The sequence below is a fragment of the Microcaecilia unicolor genome, chromosome 5, assembly GCF_901765095.1.
Source record: "Microcaecilia unicolor chromosome 5, aMicUni1.1, whole genome shotgun sequence".
Lineage (NCBI taxonomy): Eukaryota > Metazoa > Chordata > Amphibia > Gymnophiona > Siphonopidae > Microcaecilia > Microcaecilia unicolor.
The window spans coordinates 156,474,735-156,492,095 of record NC_044035.1 but is presented as its reverse complement, the minus strand read 5'-3'; the positions used below and the strand labels follow the sequence as shown (position 1 = coordinate 156,492,095).

The following is a 17,361-nucleotide window of genomic DNA, read 5'->3' as shown; positions in this document are numbered from 1 at the left end:
CATTGTTCGACACAAAATTTCATCTGCCATTTGCACGCCCAGTCTTCCAGTTTCCTGAAGTTTTCCTGCAATTTTTCACAATCCGCATGTGTTTTTGACAATTTTGAACAGTTGTGTGTCATCTGCAAACTTATATCACCTCACTCGTCGTTCCATTTTCCAGATCAATTATAAATAAGATAAATAGAACCGGTCACAGAAAAGATCCCTGCAGCACTCCACTATTCACCCTCCTCCATTGAGAACAATGGCCATTTAACCATACCTTCTGTTTTCTGTCCATTAACCAATTCCTAATCCACAGAAGGACACTGCCTCCTATCCCATGACTTTAATTTTCTCAGGAGTTTCTCATGAGGAACTTTGTCAAACGCTTTCTGAAAAGCTAGATACACTACATCAACTGGCTCACATTTATCCACATGTTTATTTACACTTTCACAGAAAAGAAGCAAATTGGTGAGGCAAGACTTCCCTTGGCTAAACCCATGCTGTCTCTGTCCCATTAAACCATGTTTGTCTATGTGGAGGAGTAGCCTAGTGGTTAGTGCAGCGGACTTTGATCCTGGGGAATTGGGTTTGATTCCCACTGCAGCTCCTTATGACTCTGGGCAAGTAACTTAACCCTCCATTGCCCTAGGTACAAATAAGTACCTGTATATACTATGTAAACCGCTTTGAATGTAGTTGAAAAAAAACCACAGAAAGGCAGTATATCAAGTCCCTTTCCCTGGCACTGAAGTTATGCTTAATGGTCTGTAATTTGCCGATCACCCCTGGAACCCTTTTTAAAAATCGGCGTTACATTGGTCACCCTCCAATCTTCAGGTACTATGGACAATTTTATTGACAGGTTACTGATCACCAACAGATCAGCAATTTCATGTTTGAGTTCTTTCAGTATGCTGGGGTGCATGCCATCTGGTCCAAGTGATTTATTACTCCTTAACTTGTCAATTTGGTTCAATAAGTCTTCCAGGTTCACCAAAATTTCGTTCAGTTCCTCCACAACGTCAATCTTGAAAACCATTTCTGGTACAGACAGATCTCTTACATTTTCTTCCGTAAAGATCGAAGCAAAGAATTCATTCAATCTCTCTGCTAATGCCTTGTCCTCCCTGAGTGCCCTTTTGCTCCTTCATGATCTAACAATCCCATGGATTCCTTCACAGGCTTTCTACTTCTGTTGTACCTGAAAAAGGTGTTATGAGTTTTTGTCTTCACAGCAGGTTTTTCTTCATATTCTCTATCAGCCTTCTTAAAAATGTCTAGCTTGACAATGTTTATGTTGCTTCTTATTTTCTTCATTTGGATCCTATTTCCATTCTTTGAAGGATGCTCTTTTGGCTCTAATACCCTCTTTCACTTCACCTTTTAATCACGCTGGCTGTCATTTGCTCTTTTTTCCACCCTTGTTAAAACGTGGAATACATCTGGTCTGGGCTTCCATGATGGTATTTTTAAACAACACCCATGCCTGATTTAAAGTCCTAACCTTTGCGGCCGACCCCTTCAGCTTCTTTTTAACCATTTTCCTCACTTTGTCATAGCCATCCTTTTGAAAATTAAATGCTACTACAGTAGATTTCTTTAGTGACTTCACTCCAGATATCAGCTCAGATTTGATCATGTTATCATCAATGTTTTCCAGCAGATCCAACACCGTTACCTCTTGCACCATACCCTGCAGTCCACTAAGGACTAGATCTAAACTAGTTCCCCTTCTTGTCGGTTCTTGGACCAGTTGCTCCATGAAGCAGTTATTTATTACATCTAAGAATTTTACCTTCCTTGCGCTCCCTGATTTAGCATTTATCTAAGTCAATATTCGGCAACTGAAATCACCCATTATTACACTGTTGCCCAATTTGCCAACTTTCCTAATTTCTGTAAACATTTGTTCATCTGCTTCTCGCTCTGAGCTGTAACGAACTGGTGTCCCAGTGAGTAGCTGCAATAAACGTTGAAATAAACGTTGAAATAAACGCCCTTAAGGACGTCCCCAAATTTTTTTTTTAACGGAGCCAGCGGGAGGGGGGAGAAAAGGAGGGACCTGGCGCCACCAGGTTTGCACTTGCTCAAGAAGAGCCCTCAACCCCAGGTACTCAACAAAACCTAAAAATTAGGCTTGGAGACCTAGCCAGAGCTGCTGCTGTGTGTGACCACCACCTGCTGAGATAGAGAACATACTGGGGAGTTTCCGGCAGCACATGACCACATATAGGGAGGCAAAAGGATTGCTCTCTATCTCCACCTGCTGGTAGATGGACACAACCCACCAGTCTATGGATTGATCAGCATGATGATATGGAAGTATATTCTTTCCCTTCACACATGGAATTTCTATCCACAAGGATTCCATCCTGCTGTTTATATAGAATATTTATTTTGTTTGATTCAATTCCCTCTTTAACTTATAGTGCAATCTCTCCTCCAATTTAATCCACTCTGTCATTGTGATATAATTGGTACCCTAATAACAAAATATCCCATTAATTGTCCTCCTTCCACCAGGTCTCTGAGATACATATTAAATCTACCTCTTCATTTAGTGCTATATACTGTCTCCAACTCTCCCATCTTGTTTTTTTAGGCTTCTAGTATTTGCATATAGACACTTCAAATTGTGTTTTTTCCTAGCATCTCCAAGCTGCTTTGAATTTGAAGGGATAATTTGGATCTTTTAATCTGTTCTCCCATTAAACACTCCTGTCTTTCTTTCACTATTATTGAAACCTCTCTATTGGAATTCTCTAATATGTCCTGTTTCAACAGTATCCTTCGAGAATACTCCACACCGAACCATGTGTTCCTAGGCAACCATCAGCTTCTCCATCCCACCCCCACCCCCCACAAACAAACAATTTTAGTTTAAAAGCTGCTCTATCTCCTTTTTAAATGACACCAGCAGCCTGGTTCCATTCCAGTTAGGGTGGAGTCCATCCTTTCGGAACAGGCTCACCCTTCCCCAGAATGTTGTCCAGTTTCTAACAAATCTAAATCCCTCATCCTTGCACCATCGTCTCAGCCACACACACAGACTGAAGAGCTCTGCCTGACTCTTGCAAGTTAAGTACTTTGAAAATACACCTCTATACATCCTTCTGGGCATTTCACCTGTCCTGGGTGGCGTTTGATTTTGCTGCTTACAGCTTCCATTCTTGACCCCTTTAAACAGCATTTTTTAAGATTCTCACCTTTAAGTAGTTCATCCTATTTTCTCTTTTTATTCAAGAGCATTTTGCATGCATAGATCCCCTTCTCCAGTTCCCAGAAGCAGGTATTTCATTCAAAACAATTCTATCCTTGCTTTCAGAGGTCCTCATTTGAGGTAAATTATGGGCAGATTTGCAGGCTCCAGGAAAAGCAAACTAACTATTTTGTCATTGCCCAGCAACTGAAGAAATTTTTTTTACGTGTATATATTTGATTTCATAAGGAGGCAACCTTCTAAGTTTGCAAAACTTTGAGCCAATAACACCTCTGTTTAGCAGCTGCAGACTGGTGATTTAGTCACTCCTTTTTTGCATTCACAAAGCGTTATCAGCTCCAGGGAAAGAGTGCAACTGTATACTGCATTTGAGACCGTACTTCTCAATTGGTCTCTTCTATTACACAGGATTTGTACTTATTTCACAGAGTCTGAGATTTTGCTCAGTTGCTTCACGCAATAATTATTTCAATGCATTGTTTGTGGTGTTACCTGATAAAGAGTTTTAAAAGACTACAGCGTGCTCAAAATGTAGCTGATCAACTTCTGAAGAACTCTTTCTTCTTTGCATGGCTTCCAATTAAGAAACAATGTATTTTAAAAGCGCTGGCGTTTGAAGTGTCATGGCATGGCACAAAGATATGTTTCCGATAAGCAGCCAATTTATACTCCTGTCTCACAGGCAGAAGACAGAAACGTACATATACAAAAAAAAAAAAAAAAAACCTGAGAAGGTAAGGTCATGCTACTTACCCCATATTGGTAAGTCATCAATATACATCTGGTACCAATAATGGTTCTTTATTGCATATACAAACGCATCTCGCCTGAGTTTATCCAAGTCAATCTCACAGTAAGTTGTCTGCATCACATCATCTGAGTGAATGAAATCACCATATTTAATACTTAACATATTATAAAATGCAATATAAGCAGAATTATAAAATAAGAAGCCTTTATGACTTGTGTAAAACCCTCTACTTATTAAAGCAGCATTTTCATATACAAGTATCTGACGTGATTAGAAAAGTAGCAGATCTTCTATACTGTCGAGTTTTGTCCAAAATTTATTATTCAAGGGAAGAAAATTTGAAAAAATAAGGGACCAGCCAAAAGTTTAGGCATCAAAGCAAAAAGTTATTTTTCCTTGTCACCATTTTTTCCTTTGTCTTGTTGTTATTCTTTCCAACCCAATAGAGTGCTGGAAATAAACTATAAAAATACCATACAAAAGTCTCCCTCTAAAGCTAGATTTAAAAGCGGGTGGGTACCAAGCAAGTGTGAAAAAGCACACTCGCATACCAACACTTGAATTCCTCACCGGTCCAGTTTTTTTTTTTTTCAAGAATATATGCTTTAAAATTGTGAAGGAAATCCCCCTACAAGTCTCTCTTAGTGTGACACATATTAAATCTCTTTTCCAAAAATAATAAATCCACACTTATCTTCATGCAAGTTAGCTATTAGTGCCTCCCAATAAATAACTTCTATTTCACAGAACTCTTGAAGTATTTGTAAGGCTACGTTTAGTTATCAGCTATTGGAAATAAATTATATACAGAGGGTTGAAAAAATGTCTGTCCAACTCTGTCTGAAGGTAAAATTTATCTCCAAAATAATAACAGAATGGGACCATATTTGGCCGGGGGGGGGGGGGTGTGGGGGGGGGAGAACTGGTGCAAATGACCAATATTGAAAATGGGTCAAATCAGACCAGGGATTCTAGAGAAATGAAGTCTACCCCACAAATGGCCCAATGTATTTCCACGGTGAAGTGTATTCTAGCAGCTGCATCATGATCATCAATACCCTGAAATATAGAGTTACAGGAGTGCCCCTTTCAAGCTGTGGCTCCCTTCTCCTTGCTTGGGCATAAACAAACACACATGAGCTTTCCATCATGGACTCCACTTCCTCCTGCTTTCACATCCCTAAACACAGCCTGGAAATTATTCCATGAGACATGCTCTGTATGCTGTCCCCTGTATCTGGTGGACTAGCTCTTGGTGACTGAGATGTGACTTACATTTTCTTACCTGTAAAGTCTACCTTGAAACCTACTTGCTATGTACAATGACACCTACTGAGTAAACCATATAGTTTGCTACTGGTTGCTATTTGTGTGGAGGGGCATTTTTGACATGACATCAATCTGATTTTGGACACTTTGCAAAAAATATCCAAAAATCCTGTAGCAAACATAGGAACATTTTAAAGGGGGAAAAAAACCCCAACCATCCAAGGGAAAAACGAACAAAAACAAGCCACTAGGATGTATTGGGGGGGTGGGGGGGAGGGAAGTCAGTGATCATTGGGAGAGTAAGGTGAGGGGTCATGCCATAACTCCTCCAGTGGTCATCTCATCCTTTTTGTAATTTACCTCAACCCTTTACTGCATCTTTATATACATTGTAATGAATTTTGGAATTTAAACTCCATGTCCTTATTGTATCCATTTACCTCTATCTACCTGACCCTTTTAATTTTTGTATTTGTTTAATACCTGCCGTACTTGACATCCACCATGACGGTATTTTGTAAGCCACATTGAGCCTGCTAATATGTGGGAAAATGCGGGATTCAAATGATTCAAATGTTTCAAATAAATAAATAAATAAATAAATTTAGTCATGATTGAAACAGGTCTAGCCCAAAATGTCTTTTAGCCCTGGACATTTTTGCTTTGTTCCATTATAACAGAAAAATGTCCAAGTTTTGGGAATGCCCAATCCCACCCTCAATATGCCCCCCTTGTGATCTGGACACACTGCAAAGAAAAACAACGTCTCAAATCTGAGTTTCGGAGAAACACGTCCAAAGATAAAATTATGTCTTACCTGATAATTTTCTTTCCTTTAACGCAGCAGATGAATCCAGGAACTAGTGGGTTAAGTCCGCCTACTGGGATAAGCAGTATAAAATGTTTTGTACATTTTTGGGATCTTGCCAGGTATTTGTGACCTGGATTGGCCACTGTTGGAAACAGGATGCTGGGCTCGATGGACCTTTGGTCTTTCCCAGTATGGCAATACTTATGTACTTATGAGATAGAGATAAACAAACTAAAGGCAGTGATGCCAGACGGCGAGCTCCTTCCTCAGTTAGTATGTCATTCATAAGCATTTGCCAAGGCCAAAATTATGAAATCAATAACAACCAGAAACCATCCTCACTATGAAAAACAGAGAACCCAATAAGAACTTTGAAATAACTGCAACTTGATCCAGAAATCGGAATCCTTTCTGTGTTCCCATATCTGTCTGAACTCTGCAAAAGAGAACCCAGAAGGAAAAAAAAATAGCCACACTGGGCGGAAAATGAAAAAACAGTCGGCTGAACTAGGGAGGGATCCTGGATTCATCTGCTGTTAAAGGAAAGAAAATTATCAGGTAAGACATAATTTTACCTTCCTTGTCACTTGCAGCAGATGAATCCAGGAATTAATGGGACGTACCAAAGCATTCCTTAAGTAGGGTGGGAAGCCGACGCTCCCTGTGCCAACACTCCCATCCCAAAACTCGCATCCTCCCGAGCAGACACGTCTAGCCTGTAATGCTTCGCAAAAGTATGACGGGACGCTCAAGTAGCCGCCCAACAAATCTCTTCCAGAGATAAGACAGACGCCTCCACCCAAGAAGCTGCCTGTGCCCGAGTAGAATGCGCCTTAAGGGCCACTGGAGACGCCCACCCTTGTAGCAGATACACCGCTCCAATGGCTTCCCTAATCCAGCGAGCAATGGCAGCCTTAGAAGCCGCCTCACCTCCTTTCAATCCCGACAAGAGCACAAAGAGATGATCCAAGCGTCAAAACTCGTTAGAGATCTGCAAATACAGAAACAAGGCTTTCCACACGTCCAGGAAACGTAGCGAGGCAAACTACCCCGGATAATCCTCTCTTCGAAAAGACAGAAGATAAACCGCCTGATTGACATGGAAAGCTGAAACCACTTCAGGTAGATACGACAGCACAGTCCGGATCGACACCCCTGCTTCCGAAAACTGCAAAGAAGGATCTCTGCAAGACAAAGCCTGAATTTCAGAAATCCTCCTAGCCGAAGCAATGGCCACGAAAAACACCGTCTTAAGTGTTAGATCCTTCTCCGAAACCTTATTCAACGGCTCAAACGGTGGGGCCTGGAGGGCTCACAGTACCACATTCAAATGCCACGCCGGGCACGGCTGCCGCAGAGGAGGCCGAAGAGCCCCGCGTAGGAAACAGACCACAGCAGAGTGAGCTGCTAAAGATGAACCGTCCAGTTTGCCCCTAAAACAAGCTAGCGCAGCCACAAGCACTCGAAGGGAATTCGATGCCAATCCCTTTTGAAGTCCACCCTGAAGTAACTCCAGAATAACCGGAATGTCCACCCGAAAAGGCGATTCAGCACTCAAAGCACACCACGCCGAGAAAGCTTTCCACACTTGCGCGTACATTGCTGAAGTAGACTGCTTCTGTGCCCCCCAAAAGAGTGGCAATGACTGGTCCTGAAAATCCCTTCTTCCTCAGCTGCCGCCTCTCAATAGCCAGGCCTGAAGACCTAAGCGGGAGGGATTTTCCATCTGAACTGGCCCTTGATGCAGCAGATCGGGAGTCACTGGAAGTCGCAATGGTGGCTCTGAGAGTGCCCGAATGAGATCCACATACCACAGCCGTCGGGGCCAGTCTGGGGCCACTAGAACGACCAGCCCGATGCCGCCCTATGCGGCAAAGAACTCTCCCTATCAGAGGCCACGGAGGAAAAACATAGAGTAGCTGTTGTTCCGGCCATGGCTGGAGAACAGTGTCCAATCCTGCGGATCCTGGCTGCCATTTAAGGCTGAAGAACTGGGGAACTTTGGAATTGCAAGCCATGGCCATGGGACCCATTACTGGTCTTCCCCAATGTTGACAGATCAGTCGTCCATTCCGCTGCGTCCAAAAGAGTCCGGCTGAGAAAATCCGCTTGAACACTGTGTTGACCCGCAATGTGCGCTGCCGACAGACTCTGAACATGCGCTTCCGCCCATACTAGAAGACAAGACGCTTCCACTACCAAAGGAAGACCTCAAGTGCCCCCCTGCCGATTGATGTAGGCCACCGTCGTTGTGTTGTCCGAGAATACATGAACCGCCTGACCCTGCAGAAGGTCCTGAAAACTCTGCAGAGCAACTCACGACTGCTTGCAACTCCAGACGATTTATCGGCCAAGTCACTTCAAAAGGGGTCCACGATCCCTGGGCTACTCGATGAAGACAATGGGCTCCCCAGCCGGAAGGCTGGCATCCATCACGACTATCACCCAATTGGGAGACGCCAGAGAAACACCCTTCTGCAAACTGGCTGACCGGAGCCACCAAGCGAGACTGTCCCTGGCCCGGCTCGACCAAGAAAGGCGCCGTTGATAATCCAGCGACGTCGGCGACCATCTGCTCAAAAGGAAATTCTGAAGAGGCCGCATGTGAGCCCTTGCCCATGGAATGACCTCCAAGGTCGCCATCATGGAACCAAGGAGCTGAACATAGTCCCACACTCAGGGAGGGCAACAACTCAATAAGGTTCGTACCTGAGAAAGCAATTTGATCCTTTGCCCCTCAGGGAGAAACACCTTCCCCCGCTTCGTATCGAACTGCACTCCAAGATATTCCAGACTCTGAGTAGGAACCAGATGACTCTTGTCCATATTGACCATCCAACCTAAGGATTGCAACACTGCAATCATTCGGTTAGTGACCACTCAACTCTCCTCTGCTGTAGTCGCCCGAATCAGCTAGTCGTCGAGATATGAATGTACCCGAATCCCCTCCTTCCGCAGGAACGCCACCACCACCACCACTACTTTGGAAAAAGTGCGTGGGGCAGTGGCCATCCTGAAAGGAAGGGCCCGAAACTGGAAGTGCTGACCCAGCACTGCAAATTGGAGAAATCGCTGATGGGGCTGCCAAATGGGAATGTGTAGGTACGCTTCCCTCAAATCGAGAGCCATCAAAAACTCGCTTGGTTGAACAGCAGTAATAACTGCCCTCAACGTCTGCATGCGGAAGTGACGAACCCGCAAAAAACTGATTTTCGAGAATAGACTGAAAAGCCTCTCCTTTCTTTGGCACCACAAAGAAGATGGAGTACCAACCTGTGCGCCTTTCGAGAGGAGGAACAGACATGATAGCCCCTATCCTTAGCAGGTCTCGCAAACACTGCAGACCCGCTGTCCTCTTGGCCAGTGATAAACAGCGGGACTCCAGAAAAAAAAATCTGTGATGGGAGAGAATTCTAATTTGTAGCCCTCTCGCACTACATCGAGGACCCACTGGTCTGAAGTAATTCTGGCCCACTCTGGAAGAAAGAGAGAAAGCCGACCACCGATCTGCTCTCTTCCCGAGTGGACCTGCGCCCCATCATTGGGAGGATCGAGCCGGAACCCCCTGATGAGAGGGAGGTCCAGCCGGATGCTTCTCGTTGTGAAAGAAAGAATGCTGCCCAAAACGAGAATGCTGGAAGGCTGCGTTGCAGCGCCTCGGGCGATACCGTCGCGACTCCCTGAACCGTGACCTTGAAGCTCCCTGCCTGGGCATAGACTTGGTTCTATCCTCTGGGAGACGGTGAGATTTGGAATTCCCCAAATCTTGAACAATCTTGTCTAGGTCTTCCCCAAAAGGCAATTTCCCTCGGAAAGGCAATTTAATAAGCCGCTGCTTAGAGGCCATATCTGCAGCCCAATGACAGAGCCACAGAAGACATCAAGAGGAAACAGTCAAGGCCATGAGTTTGGCCGAAGCACGGACCAAATCATACAAGACATCCTCCAAGTATGCCAGCCCAATATCCATCGGGGGCAATTGAGGAGCGTCCAACATGTCTGACTCCAAAAACGAATCCATGACAGAATGCAGCCAACTGAGACAAGCTCTAGCCGCATAAGAACTACAAACAGAAGCTTGAAGTTTCAAAGCGGCCACCTCAAAGGCATGTTTCAAAGAGGCCTCCAGCCGTCTGTCTTGCATATCCTAGAGTGCCACACCACCTTCCACTGGAAGAGTAGTCTTCTTAGTGACTGCCATCACCAGAGCATCCACCCTAAGTAGAGCAAACTTCTCTAAACGGTCCGCTGAAACCGGATGCAGCCGGGCCATAGCCCTGGCCATTTTCAGCCCCACATCCAGATCCGCCCACTGGGCCGAAATCAACTCTTCAATAGCTTCATGTACCGGAAAGGCTTTAGAAGGTCGTCTGGTACTAGCCATCTTGGGGTTGACCGCCTGAGAAGCCGCAACCTCAGGGTCCTCTCAGGGCTTCCAGCGCCTGAGAGATAAAGGAGGACAACTCCTCCTTATGGAAAATTCTCACGGCGGAAGAGTCCTCCGGTTGGTCAGTGAGGACACCATCATCCACGTCCTCTACCCCCATCTGGTCTGATAGAGCCACCATGGAGGAAGCTGCAGGCGATCGTATGCAGGACCCCTCCTCAGACCCCAAAGAAAGCCTAAGCTATTTAAGGGAGGAGAAATCCTCTGGGGAAAAACTCAAAATCCCTTGGTTACCCCCCAGACCCCCTGCCGAAGCTGTCGCAGCCGCATGGGGGGGGGGGGGGGGGGGCAAGGCCCTTTTCAACAAAAATGCCTGACGGAATAGCAAAATAAACTCTGTCGAAAACCCCTCCCCCGCAACGGAGGAGGTCGCAGCCATGGCATCTGCACCACCGCCCACAGTGCCTGACACCCCCCCCCCCCCACTAGCAGAGAAGAAGCATTGCCCAAAACAGCTACCAGAGCCGGCTCCGCAACCGATCGCAAAATGGCGCAAGAATCGCCAGGCTCTGGGCGGGAAAGCACACTCTCGGGGGGGGGGGGGGGGGCCACCGCTCCGTTGAGTTCCACCAAATCAGCGCACCCTGCGCTGCAAAGGCCCACCGCCGAACGCCGTTTCCCGCCTCAGGAACAGCGTTTTACCACCTCCGCTGCCATCGCCCGCCCCCAAACAGGAACCCAGCAAGACTTACCCCGGACCGGGAAAGCGCAGGAACTGACAGCTGAGCTGAAGAAAAAAACTCTCCAACTCCACTTCGAGGCAGGCTCAGACAAGTAGGCAACAGAAAACAGGACTCGGACAGCAGTAACACAAACCTGCTCTCAGCAAAAACACACTTCCCTGTGCTTCTCTGTTTCTCTTATAAACAAATTCTATGGTTCTCTTTTTTTTTTTTCTTTTTTAAGTGAGGAGGCAGAAACAAACAAACAGGGAAGGAAAGGAACAGCAAAAGGGAAAGGGGAAAGGGAACTTGATTTACCGCCTTTCTGCGGTTTTTGCAACTACATTCAAAGCGGTTTACATTCAGGTACTTATTTTGTACCAGGGGCAATGGAGGGTTAAGTGACTTGCCCAGACAGCCTGTTCAGAGGGAATTTGAGGTGCAGCAGGGACCCAGCAACTGTGAATGCTGCCAAAGGGGACACCACCAGTCCGCTACCCCCGGCTCAAACTGGCCACCGGCCCAGGAGCACCAGCAGAGGCCTTGGGCCCAGGAGCTGGAGAAAAAGCCGTCCACCACCTGCTGAGATAGAGACATACTAATTGAGGAAGAAGCTGGCCGTCTGGCATCACTGCCTTTAGTTTGTTTATCTCTATCTCCATCTGCTGGTAGGTGGACTTAACCCACTAGTTCCTGGATTCATCTGCTGCAAGTGACAAGGAAAGGCAGTTCAGCATCCTCAAAGAATACCTGTTCAAGTCTGCCTAGACCTGGCACTGAGAAAAAGCTTCACCTTTGACCTTTTGGTTTCTTCTTTTAGTTTTTGAATATTACAATTGTTCTTACATTTAGTTATTTTATTTTACTATTTATTAAATTTTTGAAGAAATGCAAGGAAGTGTACAGCAAGAATAACCTGGACAAAGGCAATATGTAGTTAAATGAATTGTACAGAATGGAGTACAGGTCAATGAAACAACCTCCCAAGTTAATGCATTTTGAATTGCACTTTTCAGACACCAGAATATGGAAAATGTTCAAGTGCATGAAGATGGTTATAAGGCAATATATAAAACTTTAAAACACAAAGGTCCCTTTCAATACTCTCCCTGAGCTCCCTGTTTTAGGGTGTTACGGAACAATGCTAAAAACTGGTGCACTGGTCAATTCAAAATAGTTCACGTGCATGATCTCCACTCTTTCCAAAGCCTCTGAATCCTGCCATCAGTGCTGAGTGTATAAAAAAACTATTTTGTAAACAAAAAACATTGTAATGTTAACCGCCCCAAACCCCACACTGTACTGTGTTCATTTCTTGTATTTAATGTGAAAAGGCCTCAATATTTGGTTAGTGCTCGCTTCAATATTAGAGCTTCTGGTTTAGCCCATTGCTTTTCACTTATTTGGTTACAATGAATACATTCAATGCTGATTTTGCATGTGACAGGCAATACTTTAAAAAACAACAACATTAAATTTGGGAAGGGCAATTCTACAACTGAATGATACTTGCACGCATAAACATACAGAACACTAGTGCTCTGGTGAACAAGTATGCACTTATTTAAGTGGCAGCACAGCAACTAAGCACTATTCTGTAAGTTGTCTATAGTGTGCAAATGAAATGGGATGTTCATTTGAGAAGAATATAGGAGTGACATGGGCGCACCCTTAAGCCAGGCCTATAGCTGCTATAACTGCAGACTCGTATATGATAGAATGTTATAACCAGACATCAGCGTACCTATGACAGAATCTGGGTGTCCAGATGCTGACACAGAATATGCTCCTTACCACCTAAAAAGAAGGGATACCCAGTTATGGAACTGACCCCATACTGTTTACACCAACATGTACATTTTGATGTCTTTGGTCTAAGAATAGGGGAGAGATCAGATTCTGCTTAAGGTAAGATATCTGTTCTCTCTCAGGAATCAGTTTCTTACATATTCTTACCTTTGAATTTGATATCCAGACCACTGAACTCCAGCTCTACTCCCTGCAGGGCTTCTCCTAGTGTCTCATGGTAGTGGCTAATGCTTTTCTTACTCCCCACACAGAAAGGAAGAGAGAAATATTTATATGTTTCTTGTCGATTATGATATGGCCCCACTGTATTCATCCACAAAACAACTTCCTCTTTATCGTGATACTGAAAAAGAATGAAAACATAATCAGAAGACAAACCTAGCCAGAACAGAACCACTATGCTGAAACTGAACCCTAACTTGTCCAATATAACACCATGTTTTCAAGTTTCTTAGGGAACATGGACTGACTACTGCTTAGTTGTGATGCTCCAAGCCCAATGCAGAAGCACTTTTTTTTAAATGTTTTCTAAAGCTAACTCTTGTAATTTAAAATAAAGCCAATGGATTTTTAAAAAGATAAAAGCGCCTGGTAAAAAAAAAAAATCATAATTACCTAAGGCTACAGGAAGAAAAACATTCAAGAGGTGCCAAGGGGCCACTAAAAGTGAAGGAATTTCTAGATTTGTACAGTAACAGACTTTCGCCTTAACTCACAGACATAACCAACTTGTGTGATTAGCTAAACTTGCTCAGGATCTTCAGCAAGCCAGAATATAAACCACACTTATTAATATTGCTATGGCAGAAAAAAGGAAGCCTGGAACAAATGACCTGCCTATGAAAAAAGCCATTGAAGTACAGGAGATGTTCAGCATATTTGGAAGTAAGTCTTTGTTTATCATCTAAGACAACAACATTTACTGAGGTATGGCCAATGCATGATAAGAGAAAAGACAGTCACACAAACGCTAGTTTACGGTGATGGTTGTGGATATCTAAGAGGCTGGTCTGACAACTGAAATGAAATGACTACAAAATGGCCAGGGTTTGTCTGATACAATAAAAATCCAGCTCATGTTGACAAAAATTTAAATTACATAAGTGGAGTGACGTGGAGGGGAATAATCAAACAGCGCCGGCGAAATACATGGCCGGCGATGTATTTTGGCGGTGCCGCAAACAGCTGGCCAGACCCGTATTTTCGAAAAAGATGGCTGGCCATCTTTTGTTTCGATAATACGGTTCTGGCCAGCCAAATGCCTTGGATTTGGCCGGGGTTTGAGATGGCCGGCATCGTTTTTTAGCGATAATGGAAAGTTATGTCGGCCATCTCAAACCCCGGCCAAATCCAAGGCATTTGGCCGTGGAAGGAGCCAGCATTTTTAGTGCACTGGCCCCCCTGACATGGCAGGACATCAACCGGGCTCCCTAGGGGTCACTACGGTGGACTTCAGAAAAGCTCCCACGTGCATAGCTCCCTTACTTTGGGAGCTGAGCTCCCCAACCCTCCCCCCCCCCCAAAACCCACTACCCACAAATGTACTGCACCCACTAAAACTGCTCCAGGGACCTGCATACAGCCTCTAGGACTTATTGCTGCTGTATAACTTTGGCACACCAGTTCACACCTGAAGACTAATCTCTTTGAAAAAGTCCTTTATTTGAATAAGCACGTTTACTCACAGTTAACTGCAGATCAGAGGCTGTGCCCCACTGGCAAAGAGTCCTCTGGTACTAAGATAAGCAGTAGGTCAGAGCTGGCACAATGGTGTACAATACCCTCTTTCAGCACCATTCAAGGTAAGAACTTTCTCTAATGTGGGTAACACAGGAAAGGGAACTAAAAGTGGCTTACAAAAATGGCCACTACCGCATGGACTACAACAGGAAACAAAACAGGGCACACTCTGACCCAGTAAGCAGGGGGAAAGCACCATGGGAGTAGAGCCTACCAACTACCAATACCTACACCCACCACAATGCATTGCTGATGTGACTCTGCAGTGCAAATAACAGAAAAGGTGTCACACTCACCCCAGAGCCACATCACAAGCAGGAAAAGGCTGTCGGAGGACAGAACACATTCTGCTGTCATGGAGGTGGGTACGGCATTTGAGGCTGGCATACAGGCTGGAAAAAAAGTGTTTAAAGTGGGGTTTTTTGGGTGGGAGGGGGTTAGTGACCACTGGGGGAGTACGGGGAGGTCATCTCCGCTTCCTTCCGGGGTCATGTGGTCAGTTTGGGCACCTTTTTGAGGCTTGGTCGTGAAAATAAAAGGACCAAGTAAACCCGGCGAAATACTGCTTAACGCAGTATTTTTTTCCCATTATCGGCGAAAGCCAGCTATATGGTAGCCATGCCCATACCCGCCCATGTCCCGCCTTCACTTCACCGCCGACACGCCCCTTTGAACTTTCACTGGCGAGGCGACGGGAAAGTGGCGATGCTGTCAAAAAAAGCAGCTTTCGATTATACCGATTTCGCCGCTTTTCCGAGATCGCCGGCCATCTCCCGATTTGTGTCGGGAAATGGCCGGCAATCACTTTCGATTATGAGCTGGATAGAGGCTCATTTTCGAAGCACTTAGACTTACAAAGTTCCATAGGTTGCTGAATGAGCCTCATAGGGAAAAATATGCCTCATAGGCTGCTACCCAAAACAATCAAATTAAGAGTGGAAGTTACAAAAGTGTGAAAAAGGTTGGGCTTGTACCCCACCTTGATTTACTATGGGAATCATCAAGCCGTAGTAGAACAGTGCTATAGGTTTTTTTTTTTCCAATATTTTATTGGCAATTTAGCAAATTACAATCATAACCAAATAACATCCAATATCAGTAACCAATTTTTGTTCATGGTCCCCCTCCCCCCCTCCCTTTCTCCGTCAGTGGTGTTGCTTCTGATTCTTGAGATTGTTCATATATTGACCAAATGTTCGTGAATACTTTCATAGTGCCTTTCCTCTTAGCAGTCAATTTCGACATCTGATACAGAAAGTCCACTCTGCGAGCTATCAGTTGTAGTGTTGGTGTTTCAGTTTGTTTCCAGGCTCGGGCTAAGGCTATCTTGGCCGCTACAAAGTACTGAGTAGCCAATCTATGTTGTCCACTGGGTATTGAGCTAGGCCGGAAATGGAGGAGGCAATGTTCTGCTTTCTTTGGGTATGGTTGAGGCAATACTGTATTTACCAACTCCACTACTGCCTCCCAAAACAATTCCACCTTCGGACATGTCCACCAAATATGGTAAAACGTGCCCTGAAGGCCACATCCCCGCCAACATTTTCCCGAGGTCCCCGGATATATCTTTTGCAATCTATCTGGGGTATAATACCACCAGTACAATAACTTATGGCCATTTTCATTGATAGATTGTGCTGGGGATGCCTTGAGCAGATATTTGTAATTGCTCATCCAAATTGTTCTAGGGTGTGTACATTGCAAAACGTTTTCCCATTTCTTATGATAAAAAATTTGAGGGTCTGTCCTGCCCAATAGTGCAAGATATATCCGGGAGATACTACCTCTGCCCCCTCCCTTACGCATTGCTAATTCAAGAGTTGTCTCTTCTAGATCTAATTCATCTTGTGCTCGTCTTTTAATAAAATTACGCAGACAACAGTAATAAACAAGATCTTTTTCCGATAGACCATACTCTTCTTGAAGTTCCTGGAAACTAATCATATTGCCCTCCGCCCATACCTGTCCCAGTGTGTATAAGCCTGCTTTTGCCCAGGTATCAAACACCTTTTCTGATCTCCCAAGTGGGAAACCCTCCGCCCATCGTATTGCTGTTTTTCGGTAATATTTCCTTTCCGGGAACATATGCTTTCTAATTTGTAACCACGTTTGGAGCGGGTGTTTTAGACTCATAGGTAATTCCTGCAATATAGATGTCAGATCTCTCCCTGATATCCACAATATGTCCTCTATCGTGTACCTACCTATCCATGCTCTCTCCCAATGCATCCATTTCTTTATTGTCCCTGGAGCCCAGTCAGCTAGTATTCTTAATTGTGCTGCTTGGTGATATAGATAAAAATTGGGTGTTCCCATACCACCTCGGTCTAGTGTTTGATACATCGTGGCTCTATTAACCCGTGGTGGCCTTTTCCTCCATATATATCGAAACATTTTCTTATTTAATTGCGTGAAGAAGGAGGCAGGTATCGGTATGGGCAGTGCCAGAAATAAGTATAATAATTTGGGGAGCAACATCATCTTGATAGCATGTATACGCCCTTTCCAAGATATATTGAGGCCCTCCCATCTATCTAATTCCTGAAAAAGTTCAGCTATCTTTACTGGAAAATTAGCCTGAAATAGATCTTCTATCTTGGGTGTGATCTGTATTCCTAAGTATTTAATGGATTTTTGCGCCCAGGCAAATGGAAATGCTTC

The 17,361-nt window shown here is 44.6% G+C and overlaps 1 protein-coding gene across 1 annotated transcript in view; it reads right to left on the bottom strand.

Moving 5' to 3' along the window:
• TM9SF3 (transmembrane 9 superfamily member 3) overlaps positions 1–17,361 on the bottom strand; it is a 145,733-nt gene that overhangs the window by 112,955 nt on the left and 15,417 nt on the right. The window contains exons 2-3 of the mRNA XM_030203479.1: positions 13,108–13,303; positions 3,965–4,087 (exon numbers count right to left, since the gene is read on the bottom strand). Coding sequence (XP_030059339.1) covers positions 3,965–4,087; positions 13,108–13,303 — 319 coding nt within the window. The remainder of the gene's footprint in view (positions 1–3,964; positions 4,088–13,107; positions 13,304–17,361) is intronic.